The 21,116-nt window shown below is 40.0% G+C and overlaps 2 protein-coding genes and 1 long non-coding RNA gene across 7 annotated transcripts; 1 reads left to right on the top strand and 2 right to left on the bottom strand.

The window, feature by feature from the left end:
• Positions 1–1,192: 1,192 nt before the first annotated feature.
• On the bottom strand, positions 1,193–7,231 carry LOC116245786 (ubiquitin carboxyl-terminal hydrolase 24-like). Its single transcript, XM_031617342.2, has 7 exons — positions 6,787–7,231; positions 4,925–5,941; positions 4,646–4,833; positions 4,189–4,436; positions 3,734–3,876; positions 1,780–1,956; positions 1,193–1,703 (listed from the first exon to the last, which is right to left on the bottom strand). The coding sequence occupies exons 1-7, from the start codon at positions 6,799–6,801 to the stop codon at positions 1,515–1,517; spliced, it is 1,977 nt and encodes a 658-aa protein (XP_031473202.1). The 5' UTR covers positions 6,802–7,231; the 3' UTR covers positions 1,193–1,514.
• Positions 7,232–9,079: 1,848 nt separating this feature from the next.
• On the bottom strand, positions 9,080–11,241 carry LOC116245787 (uncharacterized). Its single transcript, XR_004170601.2, has 4 exons — positions 10,971–11,241; positions 10,066–10,222; positions 9,603–9,735; positions 9,080–9,469 (listed from the first exon to the last, which is right to left on the bottom strand). It is a non-coding gene; the product is annotated as an uncharacterized LOC116245787 (long non-coding RNA).
• Positions 11,242–12,092: 851 nt separating this feature from the next.
• On the top strand, positions 12,093–16,606 carry LOC116245784 (pentatricopeptide repeat-containing protein At4g20740). Of its 5 annotated transcripts, none has more exons than XM_031617341.2 (4): positions 12,093–14,440; positions 15,396–15,493; positions 15,584–15,775; positions 15,898–16,606. In XM_031617341.2, the coding sequence occupies exon 1, from the start codon at positions 12,259–12,261 to the stop codon at positions 14,413–14,415; it is 2,157 nt and encodes a 718-aa protein (XP_031473201.1). In that variant the 5' UTR covers positions 12,093–12,258; the 3' UTR covers positions 14,416–14,440; positions 15,396–15,493; positions 15,584–15,775; positions 15,898–16,606. The 5 variants fall into 5 exon arrangements, with proteins under 5 accessions (XP_031473201.1, XP_031473200.1, XP_049931858.1 ...); XM_031617340.2 differs by having other exon boundaries at positions 15,332–15,493; XM_031617339.2 differs by having other exon boundaries at positions 12,094–14,440; positions 14,720–15,493.
• Positions 16,607–21,116: the final 4,510 nt, after the last annotated feature.

Raw genomic sequence — 21,116 nt, 5'->3', positions numbered from 1 at the left:
TTTCCCTTGTCAAATCTGATGGATATCCAATTTTCACGAGCATAATCAAATAAAAAACTTGGATACAACTTTTCAGTATTCCAAACAGAGTTCAGTAAGCAATGTACAAATGGTCGGACTTGATAATAGCAATATCAATCCCAATTCTGATCTGCTGCACTACTGCCTGAATAAAAGTTCGATGATTTCAAAAGGCTTTCCACCTGAAGATGATGGTAAGTATGGTATGTTAAACAAATACATCCGACTCCATAGCTGAAAGCAATTTCTACGTTCCAAGAAGCAGGAAAGTGCAGCAGCGGACGCTAAACCATCGATACCATTATGTGCGTCCCTTCAGATTCGACCTGGTTCAGGACACAAACTGAATCGTTACTGGATATTATTACTGCCACCTTCCTTGCTCTGCGTATGTGAACTTCAACGTTGTTGGCTAATGTTTGAAACAAATCAAATATCTTTCCTTTTCGAGTATTAAAAAAAAAAAACAGAGACAAGGAAGGTCGTTTGAACTGTTTCAATATGTCAATATCTAGTTCATATTTAAACAATTTTTGTCACTTTCTAAACGTTTGGTCCTTCGAAATCGAAGTCATATAAAGAGATTGTAGGGAGTCTAGATCCTGATACAACCACCTTTACCTCTCCTGTGAGATGCTCAGCAGGTACGTTGTATCACAACCTTAAAACCCCTTTATGATAAAACAAAGAACATAATACATTGACATGGCAAAGTTGTCATGAGTTTCTCTCTCTCACTGCAAAGTTGTCACAAGACTCACTCTCTCTCTCTCTCTCTCTATATATATACATATATATGTATATATATATTAAAAAGTGGTTTAAGCTGATCTTCCGAACCCGGAACGACAGATCCTTGAATCCCTTAGATATGCTTGAGCGGTTTTCTTCCATTCATCCCGGATGCATCGGATGTGTGTGTGAGACGATGTACACACACACATCCGTGCATCCGGGATGAATGGAAGACTTCAGCTTAAACCACTTTTTCTCACTCCTCTTTTCACTTTCCACAACCCTCCCGCCCTTTTTTCTCTCCCTCGTCCTCATTACATTGTTTTCAATCCCATGATCCTCCTGTTCTCCACGTACACACATACTTATAGTAATTTTTTTTTCTTTATCTTAACCATGCAACGAAAAGGCAGTCAAGCGAATGCAGGCACATGTATGTCCAACTACAGGCAAGGAATGCGTAGATAAACCACTCTACATAAACGCCATGTCGCCTCTATATCTACAGATGGTGCACAAATTTCTCAACAAATTTACAGGAGTCAATAAAAGCCGTCGGTCACGACAGCTTGGTTAAATGGCGAAAAGTTCATGTGAAACCAAAAATACAAATGGCTGAAAACCACCCCTTCTCGTCAAGGAACTTCACATATGGCGCTTCAGCCATGAACATGATACCGATTGGTGGCAACAGCCACTTCCCTGGCAATATCTACAGTAAGTTGTTGTGAAACTTTACAGCGAAACTCAGGAGAAACCTAAACCTGCTGATAAAAAAGTACGTAAGCCTGATCATGGAGCACGTCATTTTGACCCACGACACTGACTGATGCATCATCAAAACGTAGCCATCTGCCTTCCACATGCTTCGCATCAGCTACATAATGTCCTCTTGATGGGTCTCTCCCTATATGGGTAATTGTAGCAACAAGTTCATATCTCCTGCCCTGGAGAACACCATAGTGTTAATTTAAGAATTATTACAGAAAAAACAGAAGAAGCAAAAACCCGGAGCAATCTGACCTCTGTCGTAGATGAGACAAGCAGCTCACGCCCAAGAACCAATTCTAGGGGGAATTTAACAGGTTTATGCAGTTTGGTACTTCCCAGGCTCCCATAGCTGAACCGCATCAAATGTAGAATCATAATCTTGGACAGGGTCTGTATTTTCACAGACTTCTGGGCACTGACGACTCCAGCCTGTTATCATAAAAGACAAAGTTATATGACAGCAGCACCAAGAAGCAGCAAGGCGATGAAAGATTGAAATCAATCAGGTCACAATAATATTAGCCTATCAGTACACCAGAGCTCATAAGGCAACTTAGTTGATACAGTATGGAAACATAAGTTAATTGTCTCCAAGCCTACAAAATAACAATTCTCGACTTTTTGAGTTGAAGACCATCTATTTCACATCAAGCAGAAACAACAATGGTTACATTCTGAAGTCCAAATTTGCCTGCCTAAGGTACACCAATCGTAGGAATCAACAAAGTGAAGGAAGCAGGACAGGAATACATACAAAACTGATAAAGCTCACAAGGAGAATATGTGGATCACTACCAATAACAGTTTTAGAAAAGAAGTGCCTTCAGACAACGAAACTTAGAGGGCCAGAAGTTGATAAACAAGCTAGTTCTCATTTGCATAGTTGCTACTACCATCAAGATCTGCACCGATGGTCATTCTGCCAGCTGTTACCAAGATAACATCCTATTTGCTGGAAACACAAATTCATAGGGATTTTCTTTAAAAATTTGCAAAAATATCATTATAAATTCTTCAATTTGCTCGAAATAAACTCCAATAAGGAGCCTGACCAATAAAGGTATTTGTATCTGAAAGCTCCCAAAACACACTATTAAAGATATTTCTTTATGAAAATTCCCAATGCACGTGATAAGGACATGATGACGGCAATGTGGGTGTGCAAAACACTGTTTTGAAAGCTCTATGCGTAGTGAATTGTTCAATGTTGCAACCAACTATGGTTATAAGTTCATCCACCTTTATATGTTAGTTACATACATGACTAATTGACTATAGCGGTGATCAATTTTCTGGCATGTGATTGGTTTGGTGACTCATATACATGAAATCCTGATTCAAAATATCTGTTAAAACTTAAAACATTTAACAATAATTAATACAGCAGGAATTCAATTTGAAAGTAGCCATCTGAAGCAAAATACAGTGTGAATATAGCAATTCCAAAACTATTTCAGCAGGAAAGCTATTTTTGCCATAAAAAGTGCCGTTGCAATTGGCTCACCTTGCATCACGGTACATAAAAATATAGAATACAAAATCATCAGTTTGTTCCACAGAGATCAAAAGAATATAAAAGGACTACTGTTAAGTGGATAACACTCTTACCAAATAATTGTTGAAATCTAGATACAATGACTCCAAGTTTTGCAGGCATAGTACGACAAAGAAAATACCACTGAAAACATCAGAAATATGGAGTCAAACACTTGGTGATCCACATCAAGCGTTTGATAGCAAATAGGATTGAAGGGCGCATTATGATTCTACGAAACCTTCACTGGATTTATAATAGAAAATTCATTAGGTAAGGAGAAGCTTTGGCTCTTATTTCTGTTCTGCCTCATTCTCAAGCTTCTTTGTTACCAATTTAATTCATTCTCAAGTGACATCCTTCCACAAACTCTCCCCAATATCAAACAAGAAAAAGTGCTTGCACACTGTTTCTTATTGGTAACACCTACACGAATTATATGAATGCAATGCTACTTGTAGTAATCTTTAACCACAATCACCACGTCGTCTACACCTTGTTCTTTTTAATAGAACAGTCATGCAATTATGTACCACACTGATATGTTAGACTCGGTCGCTAAACTGTAAAGCACAACAGAAGACCTGCCCATTTTCAAAGAATATCTTTCATTCACCAATTTTGCTCTCTTGGTCCAATTACTGGCGCCGGGTTTTGCCAAGATTCAAATACCTTTCCTGTTGATGCTCTGTAGCCTTCAAGTGTTTCTGGCGCAGAAAACAGCCGGAGTGCATCCTCAATTGTATGAACAGCATCAGGAAATATATCCAAATGAAGCAGAAGGAATGGCTGCACTGTAGCTGATGCTTTATTGCCTGTCAGAAAAAAAAGTCCAACAACAACAGGGTTTTAATCTTCGGAAACAATATATGTACATGAAAAACAAAGCCTTTAGTATTAGAAAGATTCATGGTAAAGTTCACGCCACTAGCTCTTCAGTTCACTTGGCTGATCTATTCAATGCATGCACATGCACATATGCATGGCGAAATTTTTTTCCTTATAAGAAAAAAGTGCAAAGTGTATAAAGTATAAATATGTCTCTATGTAAGCACCACAGACAGAAGAAGCATAAGTACCTACAACCTACAACTAGGGACTCATATAAGCATCACACATTAACAAACCTCTTGCTTTAACAACACTTCGTAGCTGCCCTCCAAATATATCACTCAACTCAGATGGCACAAAACTTTGAGTTCTGGTCACTGCAGTCTTATTTTTTGGTCCAACAGTTTCCCAGTCATCATCTTCAGCAGAAGAAACCAATGATGACCTTCCCCCATCCGAAAATGACAGGTGACCTTCCAGTTTTAATAACTCATCATGCATCTGGTCCATCACGAAACTTAAGAACTCCTGAGCATCTTCTTGCCTGCACATGGATTCAAATTACAACTTGTTACTGGCACAAGCACATATACTTCTCCAATTAGAATAGGCAGACTAAGATTCATAATCATCATCAGTGACTGATAATCTGTAAGCAATTCCACCAATTTTGTACTACTCAAGACAAAAAAGACTGAATCCTCTGGCATTTTAATTGTAATCAGACAAGAGAACTTAACCAGCATAAGGTACCTTGGCCTCCCTGATATGCTTGCAGGCAAATCTGGAGTGAACTTCTTTAAGACAGATTCAAACATCACAGGACTAAATGGCTTTCCAACCTCAACAACAGCACTTGCATTCTTTCTTGCACTCAAATCCCTTGATGCTTCAAACTCAGAAATGAGCTCAGTAAACGCATGTAATGTTGGGTATCCCGTCTAACGTTAAAAAGGAAAAAAGAGAAAAAAATATTATTCATGAATTCTCACCCAAAATTACAAAAAAGAAATTCTCATTTAAAGTGCTGACCTTGGGGATATCACGAACAATAAGTTTCTGTAAAAGCTGAACAAAAAGTGAACACGAAAGAAGTGCTTGAAGAGTTGCATTAAGAAAGCACAGATTGCCCAAGTTTATTAAGCCTCTTGGTTGCACATATTTGACAGATGTCTCTATCCCATTTGATGCATTGTTTACATCCTTTCCTGAAGTCGGACCGTTTGACGAGTGAACAAAGGAATTACTGCAAATGATATCACCAGTGATTGTGCTGCTTCCATATTTTGGTGTTCCATCCTCAGGGACGTGTGGAGAACTACCCCCACTATTACCATGGTGGTCCTCAGACTTTGGCTTCTGAAGAACTCCTGAAACAAACATACTGCCATCTCCATGAACATCAGATAGATGAGAAATTTGAGAACCACTATTTTCCACGCCCAACCCGATATTCAACTTCTGCAAGGAAGCAGAAACTGTCTCTGGTTTGTCTGAAATGACAGGCTTAGCATCGGAACCTCCTTTGACATTCGTTTGAACATCCAAAATGTGGGCCAAAGTACTAGTGGAATTTTCTACGCATAAATGTTTGGCTGCCCCATCAGGGCTCCCAACAGAACGGGCATCCTTCTCAGGCAGCTGCCCCGTTGATGGCTTTAAGGTACCTGATCCATTTTGTAGTGACCCAGACACCGATCTAATTCCAGCAGCGACCTTCTTAGCTGCTTCAGTGCCAGTATTAACATGACTGAAATGAGGAGAAGCGACAACTGATTTTGTATTTGCAGATACTCTCTGTATGCCATCCGTGGACTTAGCTTTGTGACTAGTTGGTAGCCCATTCTCAGAAAGTGGTTTTACTGGTTCACATATTTTAGAACCATTTGCTTGGCTCGGCTGTTTGGCACTGTAGCTCCCAACGACTGCCGCATAGTCCAATGAGCCAAATTGCAAGTCAGTCTTCTTCACAGACTCGGAAGGATTTCCAACCAAAGCCTTCTGGAACAACCTTGTTTCATCTTCAGTGAATGATCCAAACACCACAACCTGCTAAAAAAAGATAGACTCATCAATCTATAGACTTTATGCACCTTGAAGCATAAAGACCATCAGAAGACATACGTTCAAGGCGGCAAGCACACTCAAACAAATTAAAAAATGTTGCATAAACTTCACGAAGAAACTACTATGTAATCACTGCCACATAAAGGAGTTATAAATATCTAAAACAGGTGAGGGCCGTCCCTTCTTCTTTCTGGGTTGAATCGGTATAACCAAAACGGCAATCTGAGAACCATCAAAAGAATTAGAATGCCCGAGCAGATCATATCAACTAAAACTTTTATCCACCACAATGTTTCCATCCGCAAATCAAATTTATTAGTTCAATGATCCTTTTTTTTTTCCAAGGGAGAACAAGGTAAAGAGAAGTATCGAGTCAGCTGATCATTGAAAGCTCCCAACAGCAATCTCAAGTTCTTTGATTTCTGTATTTTTTTTAAGGAAGCCGAGAGAGAGAGAGAGAGAGAGAGAGAGAGAGCGGAAAGGGAAAGAAAACGCTCGTGAATCCCCAATTTCCCCGGATCACCGATATAGACATCAAAAGAAAATTAAACCTCCACGACAAGGCGGACTCTTCATCTTTCCATATTCCAGAACTACACACCATTGTACTCCAAACGCTAATTCCCGAACAATTTTAATCAAATGAATCGAACCGTAGAAACATCCTTCTAGCACGAAAAACGAGTACCAGAGATAACCACAAAAATAAAATCAAATAGAACGAGCAAGGATTTAATATAGTAGGAACCGAAAATCAGCAAGTGAAGACACAAATTCCGACAAACAACAAAAAAGAAAAAAACAAACAAAGATGCAAGACCAACAACCTTGGGATTACTCATTGCCGGAGAGGGAGATACAGAAAGCTCTCGTGTTGGGATCGTATGTGAGCTAGGGTTTCATAGAGAAGCGCAGCACCGGAAGGGGCAGTGCAAAGGCGGCAGCACAAGGAAGACATGAAAGGGAAGCTAGTAGCTGAGTCGGTGGCGATACAAGCAGCAATGATGGTGGTGATGGTGGCAGCTGCGGGGGTGCAGACGCACATTTAATGAGAAAGAGGAAGAGGAGGAGAAGAAGGCGAAGGCACAGGGGTCGATGGCGGACGGAGCATCGACCGCCCCACTCTGTGTTCGAGCAACAGCCAAACAGGAACAAAACCCTAACGCACTCGCGCCGGCAGCTCCGCCCCCCTCTCTCCCGGCTCCCTCTGGTGTCTCTTCCTCTCCCTCTTTCTCTTTCTACAACGAGGGACCGAGCGGAAGGAGAATTTGGCACCTGGACGTCTATGATTTGTGACCAAATAACACATTTTAGCGTCAAGTAAGAGGCTTTAGGAACGCCAGCTGTAAACAAAATAGCGTCTCCTTCCCAAATTTCTAATACCAACCGACCTTTTACTCGAAAAAACCTAATTAAGCGCCACATTTTCCTTTGAATTCGTGATAAACACTCGTTTTTCCTTGCAATCAGGAGATGCGATGCCGATCAAAGCGGGTCGTAATGATGAGGCCATCTGGTCTTTATCTATATCCAGTCCACATGTTCTGTCCTCATAAATGAGTTTGATTTGTCGCTTAAATTATAAAAATAAGTGAAGATAATCTGATATGCATAAGATTTTGAAATATATTAATTTCCATATAAATTGTATGTCTCGAGTGCGGATGAGGGCAACCAATTGAAGTATTTGAATTGGTTTTAGCTAAATTGTCACGCAGACCTGCCTACTTATTGGCATTTAAAGGAAAGTTAGGGGAAGAACCTTATGTTGGATTTAACTTGGTCAAACTCATATAAGAATTGTGAAGTTTGAATAAAATTTCTTAAAAACCACAATGGTAGAAAGAGATCACTTCAGTGGTTGTTTGATAACAATAAAATATTGTTGCTGTCATATATGAATCTGTTTCAAAAAATAACATAGATCTATGACACTATAGAATCAGGACCATTTTTTGGGATAATTCATTGGACAATAATAATGTGTTACTGTAGTCAAATGACCCTTTAAAAGTTGTTTGGCAACAGGAACATTATATGAGACGGATACAACTATTGATTCTTGTCTTCATTCAACCGTCCTAAGCCCGGTGAACATGTAAATTGAAGCCTCACTGGCTGTCTCTAACACTAGTAAAACTAGTGGAAGTTATATTTTTAGGGCTAGAAATGTAAATTTTTTTAACTTGTGGTTGACTTGATCAAAATTGATTCTGCATTTTGAATTCAATCTTGAAGTGGGTGTGTATGTGTTTTTCTTTTGAAGTCAAAAACCAAAATCCAGACAGTCTAATATCCCAACTATATAAGCATTTATATTTGATTTATCTAAAGTTTAGACTCTCACTCAAAACTGAAGCTATGTAGCATATCCAAATTCAGTTCTTAATCAGTTTATATTGCCATGCACCGGGGATGAATCAATTTTGACCACCCGCTCCAATAAATGATGCCAAGTGCTACACGCTGCCAACAAATGTAAAGAATCTTTCTAAGAACCAACAGATCACGGCAAACATTGGCGAACAGGACCACCGGAAAAAAGGTAGTTGATCAAATTTCTCTTTAAGTGAACATTACATATACTAATGTTTCTAATTATTTTTAGGTGAGTATGAGGAGTATTTAATTCTATTGCAAAACAAGAAAGCCGGAACTCTCACTCAACTCATTGTCACTATAGGGTATGCTTTACTTCAACTTACGTGTCAATGACACCCTTTTTTGCAGCACAGAGAGTTGATACTCCATAAATTCGATACGAGAAATGACCGCCTATTAGTTTCTACCCTGACCGTTGCACCAACCCACTTGAGTAGGGGCGGAGGGAGGGGGGAGCCGGGAGGCCGTCTGGGCCATGGCTTAGGTGAGCGTAGGTTTTTTTGTATATTGAAAAAATCAATTTTTTTTAATTTGGCCCGACTCGTTGCTTTTCTTGGCTCGCCCCTGAAAAAAATCCTGGCTTCGCCCCTGCACTTGAGGACTTCCAACTCGAGTATTTCAAGTGAAGAAAAGTATGAACAATTAAGAAAATAATAAGCATTTTTCAACAATTAATTTGCAGCCAGATTTGCCGAGCTTGCTTTACAAAGAAAAATGAGAACCCTTCGAAGGCCAGCGAACTTGATTAATGGGCTGTGGGAGGAGAAATGAAATCGAAAAGAGTTGCAGCTTCGAAGCCCTACGGCAACACAAGGAAAAGCAAAAAAGAATTGGCAGAATTGAAGCTTCATCCAAGGTCTTATCTAATATCTTCCAAATTCCTCTGTTAACCAAGTTTTGCACAAAAAAGTGTGAAACGTTCTTGCCTACACGAGATTCCAGCATGGGGAAAAAATTTCTTTGGGCAAGTCCATATTGATAAATAGTGCCAACAGATGTTGAAGACTTCAAGTTTGGGGAATAACTGGCGCTGCTTCCCCTCAAAAAGTCTTCTTGCTTTCTCTGCATCGCATTCGCATAGTGGCAGACAATAGTTACAAGCAACACTGCAAACTAGTTGTGCATGTTCTGCAAAATGTAGGACATTAGGCCGTTACTCATCCAAATGAAGTTGTTGGCCATGGCTTAGCATTCTTAAAAGAATGAACAGGTAAACCATGTTTAAGAAGAGAAAAGACCAGATTCTGACATGGTTACTCACGATAGCATAAAAGAAGACGTACACGGCAATGCATCACATTGTGGTTCAGCTAAGTTTGTCTAGTTGCCATTGAGACGCTGCTTTGGTATATAAAAAACCAAGAAGCACAATAACTGCTGCGGAACCACGTCGTCTGTAAATCATTCGACCAGATTAGATCAACAATACGTATGTTGCCGGTTGCCACATCAAAACTACATTTTTCTACCTCTTTAAGACTTCATTAGAAAAAGCAACTTTAATGTGACAACCTGTGAGTCAGATGACCTGATACAGTAAAACCACTAAAAGGTGGGTCTAATAAGTTTTTACGTTTTCTAGTCCTCATATTTCAGTAGCCCCGGGAATGGGATGAGGTGTTTGAATTAAAATCACACAAGCCACACAGTTTCAAGCAAAATCATGATACATAAATTGCAACATACTTTATGCTTGGCCAATGACACCAACTGAACAAACTTACTGAGCAGCCATGTCATGCATTGCCTCACTTTTCATTTTCTTGTCTTGATGCCTTGCTCCAGTAACCATGGAATGCATCTCCAACATAGCTTAACTGCGTAGTTTGTACATGCTTAGGGGCACTACCAGCTTCCCAATCTTTCTTTCAATCTAGGTTCCTGCATACATATACTATCAGTCGGCCTCATTCCTTAGCAACATTCGAACTCTGCAAGATCCCCGGAGATCTTGATTCTCCCCTCTTTCCCACCCCCTCCCTCCCTCTTTTGTGTTTTATCACTTTTCTCACTGTCCCTCTCCTTTTCTTGCAAGCAAGCATGCTTTGATTAGCCCTAATCTTGATCAAGGTTTTTCTCTTTTCCCTTGCACTACCGGAGAACGACTGCTAGGGGGTTAGGCCCCCAAACCTTTATTTACAAAAAATTGGAGATTTTTACATCCTGTATATAAACCCTGTGCGAACAAATCAGGCTGTTGAAAAAACCCTCTTGAATCCAGATAAGATGAAATAAAGAAGAGATAGCCAGAAAATCAAAAAGAGAAGATAAAGGAGACATTGAAAGAACGAAAATCCTTCCATAAAATAATAACAGATCCAACCACCAAATGAATCACCAATGTGAAAATTGTCTAAGATAGCCATCATCTGCTGGTCTTAAATAGAGCAGCTCAAAATGAAGGTGAAGATCTTAGATCAATGTACAAGGCAGATCATGTTAGCTACTCGTATTCAATTCGAAGAAATACCAAATGAGGAAACCACAAGTTCCCTGGAGAAAAATAAAGACACAAAAAAAAAAGGAAAACCAAAGAATGAAAGAAAACGGAGAGGTAGCAAGAAGTTAAGAACCTCGGGATTAGTTACGAACGAAACGGAAACTTTAGAAAACGAGAGCTTCCACTTACCAGGAGGGCTGAAATTTTGGTGCACTCGGAGGAGCCATGCGTTCAGAGCAATCGTTGCTTGCTAGATCCGAGCACCACAAAAAAGGCTTGAAAAGAGAGGGACAGGCCGAGTACACGGTGATAGTGGTGGTGGTGGTGGTGATAATGGCGGCAATCAACAAGAATTTAGAAACAAGAAGCAAGCGCACGAATTCATGAAGAAGCAATGGAGAAGGAATCGGCGGGGAGGCCGAGCCTTGCCCGCCTCTCCCGCCAAAACACCTTTCAGCAGGAGCTCGGTTTATGGCCTTTTGCCTTGGCCGGCCTTTGTTAGGGAAATTTTTCGTTTTGAGTCCCAACTCTTGCATCATAATTTCAGAAGGCTCTGCCATTTCTGAAATTGTTGATACAGCTGTCAATTATAACGTTCCATTTTGTCACGAAAGAACTTCTAAAGATATATTACGTCTACTCCCCCAAAGAATTACTTAACTATTATGACTGATGAATTTAAATGTCGTTAAAAATGTTGACAGTTATTAGAGGAGCTAATATAAAATAGTGGACATGCAAATCAATAGGCTTGAAAGTATTTGGGTCAAATTTATTAATTTAAATAAAGCTGGTTAAGTGCCACTAGGACAAGGATCCTTTACATTCAAAAAAACTTTCAAGAACCAGGACATTTAGTGAGCTTGATTATACTTTTAAAATATCGTAATATTAACTAAAAAAAGATAAAAACAGAAAAAAAAAAGCTAAACAGCAATTTTCTTTGCAAGAACGGAAGATAAATTTATCACATTTTTCACATTTGCCCAATTTTCCTTTTTCTCTTCTTTTTAAACATAAATGTAACCATTTGTCAATAATTTGTAGGTTTTTTTAATTTTCTCAACATTTTCATGGGAAAAACAACCTTTCTAAAAAAAATACCCGAAAAAAACGTCTCCCTTCAAAGTGTAGCAATGACATTTGGGAAATGAGGATGACATTGCCATGTGCTTTTTGTTCATGGTTACTTGTCGAATTTTTTGAAAGGTTTTCAATAATATTTCTTAAATTTTACGAGCGATTATGTTATCTTCAAATTTGTAGGTCTATTTTGGAAAATCTGCTCTACGCTGTCGCTTCGCGCTTCGTCACTCCACTTCTCAAACGCGCCGCCCCTTACTTCGGCAGACATGGTTGCGCCGGTGTAGAATTGAGAGTAAGAGTTTCTGCTTGACGCTTCCAGACTCCGAATATCGAACCAGATGTAGCGGGAAGGTAGGAAGGAGAGGAGCGAAGAGAACCTGCAGATTCGAAGATGCCGCCCTCTGCCATCCCTAAGAAGTACAACGTATTCTATGGCCACAGGGTTCCTTCTCAGAACCGCCCCGTCGTCTTCGGCGGCTTCTTCACCAACCGGAAGACTGTCTCCCTCCCACCCACCACTGCCAAAGGCAAGAAGGTCGGCGGACGTAACGCTTCTCAACCATCCGCTTTCGATTTCCGTCTCTGGGACCCGGATTCAGTCCAACAGGCCCCGACTTGGAACAACCCATCTGAGAAATTCCTCGCCTCTGGCCGCCGGTTGTCGCCGATCGCCCGGTACGTCGTGGACAGCTTCCGCCAGCACAAGAATTGGGGCGCCGAGGTCATAGCCGACTTGCGCAAGCTCCGGCGGGTGAACCAGAACGTGGTGGCCGAGGTGCTCAAAGGGTACGACGACCCCCGGATTTGCTCCAAGTTCTTCAGCTGGGCAGGTAAGCAAAAGGGGTTCCACCACAATTTCTCTACTTTCAATGCCTTGACTTATTGCTTGAATCGATCGAACTGGTATCGGGCGGCCGATCAGGTCGTCGAGCTCATGAAATCGTACGGCAGAGAACCTACTGAGAAGCAATTCGAGATTCTGCTCAGAATGCACTCTGATGCCGGTAGAGGCCTTAGAGTTCATTTTGTGTATCAAAAAATGAAGAAATTTGGGTGCAAGCCTAGTGTTTTCATTTATAATAGGATTCTAGACGCTCTTGTTAAATCCCAACATCTAGACTTGGCGTTGGGTGTTTATGATGATTTTAAGAATGATGGATATGTAGAAGAAAGCATTACATTCATGATTCTCATCAAAGGCCTCTGTAAAGCTGGTAGAATCGATCAAGCTTTTGAGATACTGGATCGAATGCGGAGAAATCTGTGCAAGCCTGATGTTTTCGCGTATACGGCAATGATAAGGACGTTGGTTCGTGCAGAAAATTTGGACGGATCATGGAGGGTTTGGGAAGAGATGGTCAAGGATGGTGTTGAGCCTGATGTTATGGCTTATACTACGATGATTTGTGGGATTTGTAAGGTGGGAGATGTGGAGAAAGCTTATCGTTTATTTGAACGGATGAAACAGAAGAGGCTGTTGGTCGATCGTTTAGTTTATGGAAGCTTGATCACCTCTTTTGTGAGTGTTGGTAGGGTAAGCTGTGCTTGTAGCCTATATAAGGAGATGAACAAAATGGGATATAGAGCTGACTTGCTCATTTATGATTCCTTGATAGATGGAATCTGCAGTGAAGGTGAATTGGATAAAGCAAGTAACGTTTTACAAATGCTGGTTCAAGAAGGACTTGTTCCTACCTCTATAACAGTTAGGCCATTGATTGTTTCATATGCAGACAGAGAAATGTTTGATAACATTTGCAGTTTGCTCAAGCAGATATCTACGCTGGGATTAAGTGCTGATGATGTATTGCTTGATTTCTTCTCTTTCATGGTGAACAAGGATGAGAGAGTATTGAAAGCATTGGAAACATTCAACGAATTAAAAGGAAGACACTATTGCAGCACTTCCATATACAATGTTCTTATAAGTGGGCTTCACAAAATTGGGAAGGTACCGATGGCATTGTCTCTCTTTGAGGAAATGAAGAATTCATGTTTTGAACCAAATTCTTTGACATATAGCAAGGTAATTGATTGCTTGGTTGATACTGGTGAAATATTAGATGCATGTTCATATTATAATAAGATCAAGGCGATGTCTTGGGTGCCTACTGTTGCTTCATATTGTTCTCTTGTTAAAGGACTTTGTAGGAGTGGCGAGATAATGGCCGCTCTATCTCTAGTTCAAGATTGTTTGGGGAGTGTAAACAGTGGACCGATGGTTTTCAAGTATACACTTACTATACTCCATGCTTGTAAGTCGGGTAAGTCAGACAAGGTGATAGAGGTGTTAGATGAGATGATGCAACTGGATATTCCAACAGGAGATATTATATATTGTGCCATTATACATGGACTCTGCAAGCATGGAACTGCCGAAGAAACAAGAAAGGTGTTTGCTTTTATGGAGAAAAAGAAGACAATTACTGATGCAGATTTGATAATGTACAACGAGTTATTAAATGAACATCTAAAAAAGATTACCATGGACCTTGTTTATTCTGGGCTGAAGTTTTTTGGTCCAAAATCCAAGTTGTTGGGGAGCTAATTGCTTCATGTCTGCGGCAGAAGAGGTACCATCTCCTTTCTTGCTCTTTTCATTTTTGTTTTTGGTAGCAAACCATGCCCTATGACACTTCATGGCTTGATATGATAGTTGCGAAGCATATTTTTAATAGAGAAATCCTTAATGTGTATATACGTAATTGTCATCTGATGATGCAACTTTTCTGGAATCTTGGTCTAAACTTCTTTGTTTATCATGAGAATATTGTTCAAAGATTATTATCACATAGTTCAGCAGTGAGTTCTTGTTAAATCACATTCTGATTAATGTTATGGATATGATACAGAAACATCGACAGGTTTTCCATCGGAGTATCCTTCTTAGGTTGTTTGATTGCTATTTCTGTCACAGCACAAACTGTCCAGTTTGTGTTTGCATGCACGGACAGAGACTGTGACTCCACCATTGGAGGTGGAGTGTGCGCCACATTCTGCATTCATCATTCATGTTGCTGGCCCTACCACTTACTGGAATGCCGTGTTCCCTGAATATGGTGTTCCCTGCAATCAAAAGAGCTCTATGAGATGTAACAATATTGCATGCAAATGCTTTTCAAAGTTCTATAACCGTGAGTACGCATGAGGTTGCACTTACATGTTTGTACTTCTGACAGTCTCTGATGCATTTATTTCCAGCAGCAGCAAGCAAAATCACTTAAAAGTAATTTGTTGGTACTTGGTAGTTTTTTGTGCATTTTCACGTTCTTTAGTAATTTCAAAATGGACCCACTTCCTACGTGAAAATAATTTCTGTATTTATGCATTCGTATTATTTTAATGTGGTAACTGTTTAACAATTGTTGCAGAGTTTCTTGGGTGGGAATCTTAATCTGTTTTTTGCCCATGCACACACGCACACACAGAATCTTTCAATAACCTTGATTCCTAAACCTTGCTAGGGTAGTGAAATTGCTGAATTGTTTTGCGCAATTCTCTTTAGCATCCATCCGCTTCCTTTCCTAGGGTGTTTTTCTTTGTTTGGCATCTACAAGGCCCTGCGCTCGCGGGCTTGGCACTGAAAACTTTGCATCGCAGCTAAAGGACACGCTATATAGTGATAGGTACTTTCATACCCTTGGCAAAGATTGAAGGTTCAGATTACTCCTCTCATGCCCTCCCTTACCATGTTATAAATTTGTTGCATGCTGCAGGTACCATCCTTTCTGCAGTAATATGGTCAAGTGCAAGTCAAATAAGCATCCCATCTTTCCTGTCTTTACTCCTGTTTTCCTATATCTACCCAGGAGGTTAAGTGGTTCCACTTCGTGGTCTATGGTTTTTAAGACCTGAGGCGTGTGTTGCACTTAGAATGTGGTGCAGTTCCACAATGAAGGACTTGATGAGTAAGAAGTAACTTATTTTCTTGGCTATGATGACTACTAATTCTTTCTGTTGTCATGAAAGCTTCATCTGATTTTTCATCAGTCTGCATGCGAGATGCATTCTGATACTTGCATTTTCTCAGCTATATGGATGGTTCTTCCTGTTCGCTGGGCCCTTCTCCATAGGAACCATGTCCAGTCTTGACTATCCATGTGCTATAGCCATTGGAGGTGGCTTTTCTTCTTAAACACCAGAGAAGATCAAGGCCCCAAGTGCAAAGTGCGTTTTCTGAGGAACTGACACATTCCGAACTCCGTTGAATGCTTTATAATATGCACCTAATCATGCATGCTGCCCAAGAGAATGATCAGCAAACTCTGTCCCTCTGCCCTCGTTGCTGGAATCTGTTTTGAAGCTTGAAAGCAAGTTGGTCTCGTTTGTTCTCAATGGTGAAGCAACTGGTCTCCTGGAAAGAAGTTGATGATGAATAATTTGGATTCTTTAAGAGGAATTTCTCAGAGGCAATTAGAGTGTGCATGCTAAAGAAAACGCCAGGGAATTTCACATTTTTCACACGGCCAAAATGCAAGTTTGGCCTCTAAATACTACCATCTGAATATCACATAGGAGCTATGAACATCTCAACCATGCGAGGGGCTTGAAGTTTGGAACTTGTCATTTTACATGCGGAAGAAGAAATTGGAACAAAGGACACTATGCCTGGCATGCGAGGTCCACTGGGAACTATAGTCAAGTTTTGTAAAACTCGGTTGTGACCTGGAAGATTGCGTTTATATTGCTGTATTTACAATACTCAATGATACCTAAATCTTTACTCCACTCTTCTTCAATTATTTACTTCACTATTCTTCAATTCTATTATGTTTGGTTAATTTCTCTTGAAACGTTAAAACGTGTTGATATGTCAAATCTTTTTCTACAAGGACAGACTGGCACAAAGTGTTTGAAATGTCATGGTGAAAGGCAAGTGGCAAAGAAAATGAAGGCTTTCATGTTGTGTTCTCATAAGTGGCCTCTCCTTGTGCAATTGGATTGTATAGGATCGTACGCTGGGATTAAGGGATGACCTGGTACTTTGAAGCGATTATGTCGCTAATGTGTGTTTGATAGCCTTAGATCTCTGATACGAGGCTGACTTAAGGTTTCTTTTATCAGATATCTTTGCGTGGAACCCACAGTGTAAACAACTACCGAATTTTACCACTAGAAAAGATAGTTTGAGACCCTGGGTATATGGTCAAAACCTCAAATTTGAGGTTGGATCAGAGGGAGGTCTTACCTTAAATACGATATTCTCAATTATCTCAATTGGTATCGGATCTTAAATCCAAGGGTATGATGCCTGTAAGAGTTTAAAACTGATGTCCTCCCAATTTACTAGGAAAAAAAGGATCTTTTTCTCAAAGCATATTCTTTGGGCCCCTTGGTTAGTCTTCCCACTGCACGCCGTTCATAATAAGACCATGTTAATAGAGAGAGAGGCGCGACGGGCGGGTGGTGTTGGGGGAAGGAGTGGGGGGAGAAGGGAGGGAGGGTCGGCGACAACATTCAATTGTTTTTGTGTTTTTGTTAAGTAATTTGTCTTCAGTTATCTTTTCTTACAATGAATAGCTTAATCATTGAAAATGAATAGTTCTATCATCCCCCTTTAACTTTCGTACAAGGCAGCCTGTGGGATTTAAATCTCCTGCAATGAGTTCCAGGTCTTGACCGCATAGTTACATTACATCCTTGCAAGACTCTGCATCTATTAGCCAGCATCCCAAGCCCATGTAATCTATTAGCAAGAATCCCAAGCCTCTGTAATTTATCAAAGGTTAGAAGCCTGCTTGCAAAACTAAGAGAGCATACTGCCTGCGGACGGCCCAAACAATTCCAAACAAGAGTTCTTCATTCCTGTTCCTGGGGCTTTGAGTGAAATCATGTTCCGAAAAACATTTTTAGACATAAGAGTTGCACGTCGATCGACCTGCCATAGTGAGGGAGTCTGATCACCTTCCTTTTAGGTCCAGGCCATCAATGCCTTGGCCTCTTAATGTCGATTTAATCTCAATATTTTGCAGATTTATATATGAGCGACACGAATAAGCAAGTGCAACTGGAGCAAAGAAAAATTGGAACAAGCACAATAAGATCAAACTAAGTGGATACCCACTTCTAATTTATAATTCCGCCTTCCATTACAGAAAATGTATTTCCTGGGGATCATTCCCCACATTACATGAGATGGTTCAGGAAATCAAAAGGACATAACTAATTAATTTGAATCAGACGACTATCGGAGGCACAGATCTTCAATCTAGGAAGATCAGGTACCGCCATACGCACTGCCAAAAGCTTCCTGGTCTCTCCCTCCTTTGCCTTTAGATAGCTAAACATTTCTAAGATGATGGCAGCAGACCAAAAGAAAAAGAAAAGGTATCATTCTATCCAAGAAGATCGCTCAGGGTCCATTCCTGCATGGCTGCTGAAGATGAAAGGAAAGGAGGGAGGAAGGAGGACGCCGCGACGCATCACATGATGGACCAGCTAAGTCTGTTTAGTTGGTGTTGAGGCCCATGCATCAGAGGAGCTCGTCGATCAGAGACCCACTTTGGTGCCCGGACCACAACACCAACTGAACAAACTCAGCCGAGCAATCATGTCATGAGTCACAATCGCGTTTCTTTTTCCTTCTTCCTTCTCCTTTTCATGCCTTCCTTCCGTAACCATGGAAGGAGGAAGCTCCTGCATCCAGACGGGCAATGGCAGCCGGAGCTGCCAATATAAGCTTCCTGCTATTGCTTCCAGGTCTTCTCCTTTTTATATCCGATCAGTGTCCGGCTTGCTTAGCCCGCACGCTACTTGCAGGACAAACTTCTCTTTATTCGACTGGCTTTTCTTCTTTATCCCTATCTTCATTGTCCTTGCCTCGACTCACGAGTCTTTTCTTCCTTTATCAACAAACTTTCGTGATCTTGCTTTAGTGAGCGCAATTCTACTTAAATTCTTTTTCGTAGCAGTCCCCAATGGAGCAATTTTTCAGATCCATATTTTTGTTCTCATATTTTTCACATTCATCCATCTTTTCTTTAAGTGGCACAAAGTCCATCATATCATAACTTACAAGCCAAGGGTGGAGTTAAAAAATTTTATGAAGGACACTAACCTTGGTGCTTATAAGGCATTAACTTGAGTTTGATGTGGACACCACATTTGACTGGAACTACGCCCAACTCCCTCGTAATAAACTTTTTCAAGGACTTGTGTAGTTGTGTTGGTTGACATGGGCACTGGCCTACCCCAGCCTGCACTTACCTCCACTGCTAATATAAGCTGATAGTAATCTGATTTGAAGATGCTTTGTTCTCTAATTTGTGGTGATAAGTGACAAACTAAAAAAAGCATGAAGGATGAAACTATGTTCTAAAAACATGCATGAGTAATTTTCCTAAGAACTTGTGGCTCATGAAGATGGCAGATGCATAAGTTTGAGACAGGTGCGCAACCCGTATAATTGGTCCCAGGTCACCATTGAAAATGGAAGGGTCTGTGTAGGAAGCCATATGAATGAGGTAAACATGAGTAAGATACCAATATGTAAATAATGCAATTTTTGTGGGCTGTGTAGGCAATGGCCTACAGCAACGGGCTCGGGACTTGCCTTGCCTATCTTCACTGCTCCTATGCCACCTCTAGGTTGAAAAATCTAACAACAAACAAAACATGTATTTTGATGTACAAGTTTCTAGATAATTTAAAATCCAACGAAAGAAATCATTCTCAGCTTATAAAATTTCAGTCTATGCATCAAGAAAAAAAAAATCTACCAATTCTTACGCTTGTGTGGTCATCAAGATTTGATTTAGTTACTTAGGGGCTGTTTGGTATGAGAAGAAAATATTTGGAGCATATTCATAAAACATGAACGGTTGTTGTTGCCAAACGCCTCCTTAGTGTCATAAGAAAACACTTACAAGTTAGTTATGAAAAGTTCATAGTTTAATTGTTGAGATATGACCAAGTATTAAAAAAAAAAACATACTTTCCACTAATCATCCAAGTTCACATCTAATTTGTGTTTATTTAGACAGTATGGGTTGCGCCAGATACTCAGGAAATGATCATGAATTTGTATATTCGGATATATGGGTCAAGCCAGATACTCAAAAAGAAAAAAACCATAAATTTTGAAAATTATGACAAGAAAAGAATGAGTCTGACAAGGGTAAATATGCTGAAGAACATACTTGATGCCCTTTTTCTCTTTTTCTTTCTTCCACCGTATCTGATGATCTGGGATATTACTCATGGGATGTTACTCATGTTCTCTCTTCTTTCCAAGAAAAAGCAGCATATGCTTTGATGCTTTCCCCCGGTCCCTCTCTCATTAAAATCACTCCCTCTCTGAGTTCGAACATACCTTTTTTATATTCTTCAGGCCTTCCTATGAAGCTTTTTTTTGCTTATTTGTCAGCAAATATTTGATATTTCAATTTTATTCTAAAAAATTATTCTTTCTGAAAATTAAAAAATAAAAGACAAACTTGTTTTTTCAGCCACCTACTACTTTGAATCAACACCACATTGAGGAAATGAGAAGGGTCGTCTCAAACAAGTGTTCATCTTGACACCTTTGACATCACGCAAGTAACTAGTATTGTGTAGGAGGCTTGAGATGAGTGCAACTATAATGATCTCTAGCTAAGAAGGCAGTTACTCTTATGAAAGTCAGTTCGTGAATCGAATTGGCCAAGCTGCTGATCCACAAATTCAGCTGAATTAGTCGTTAATAGGTGTACGGTACAAAATAGACGGTTTTTTTTTTGGAAAAAATGAATGAAAAATATAGAAAATAATTAAAGTAAAAAATGTTAAACTATTTAAGAAATAACTCATAAATGACATGTCATTCTTTACTTCATGTCAGTTTTGATGGCATTGCCGCCGAAGAGCGCTAAATAAAGATACCTCCAAAATGTCAAAACCTTTCTCTCTAGCTTCGGGATTCAGAAGTGATTTTGGACTTAAGTGGAGAATAAGACATTCATCAACTAAAGTGTCTTGCATCCACCATTTGCAACCTAAAAAAGAGCACCAACATGATCAAACTTTTATGAGGCCACCAAGCTGATCAAGCTATGTTACACCTCTTGCGGCTTAAGAGTGCCAAATGGATGACTCTTAGTTTGTGAAAGAAATATAAAGTTTCAGGATAAACTAAGAGGCAAGGTTTTCGGATGGTAACGTCGTCGGCTGCTTGCGCTTCATTATAACGGTATTGCCGTATCGTCCAACATTGTCTTATATCATGCAAATCCTTTTTTTAAAAAAAAATCAATTAATAAATACTTAATCAAA

Source organism: Nymphaea colorata, chromosome 1, assembly GCF_008831285.2.
Source record: "Nymphaea colorata isolate Beijing-Zhang1983 chromosome 1, ASM883128v2, whole genome shotgun sequence".
Classification (NCBI taxonomy): Eukaryota; Viridiplantae; Streptophyta; class Magnoliopsida; order Nymphaeales; family Nymphaeaceae; genus Nymphaea; species Nymphaea colorata.
This window is presented reverse-complemented; position numbering and strand designations above follow the sequence as displayed.

Coding starts and splice junctions, on each gene's coding strand:
- LOC116245786 (XM_031617342.2), bottom strand. Junction 3,877..4,188: donor AAGTGTTGTTAAAGCAAGAG/GTTTGTTAATGT, acceptor TTTTTCTGACAG/GCAATAAAGCATCAGCTACA. Junction 1,957..3,733: donor ACAGAGCATCAACAGGAAAG/GTATTTGAATCT, acceptor TTATGATAACAG/GCTGGAGTCGTCAGTGCCCA.
- LOC116245784 (XM_050075901.1), top strand. CDS start 12,259: ATGCCGCCCTCTGCCATCCCTAAGAAGTACAACGTATTCTATGGCCAC.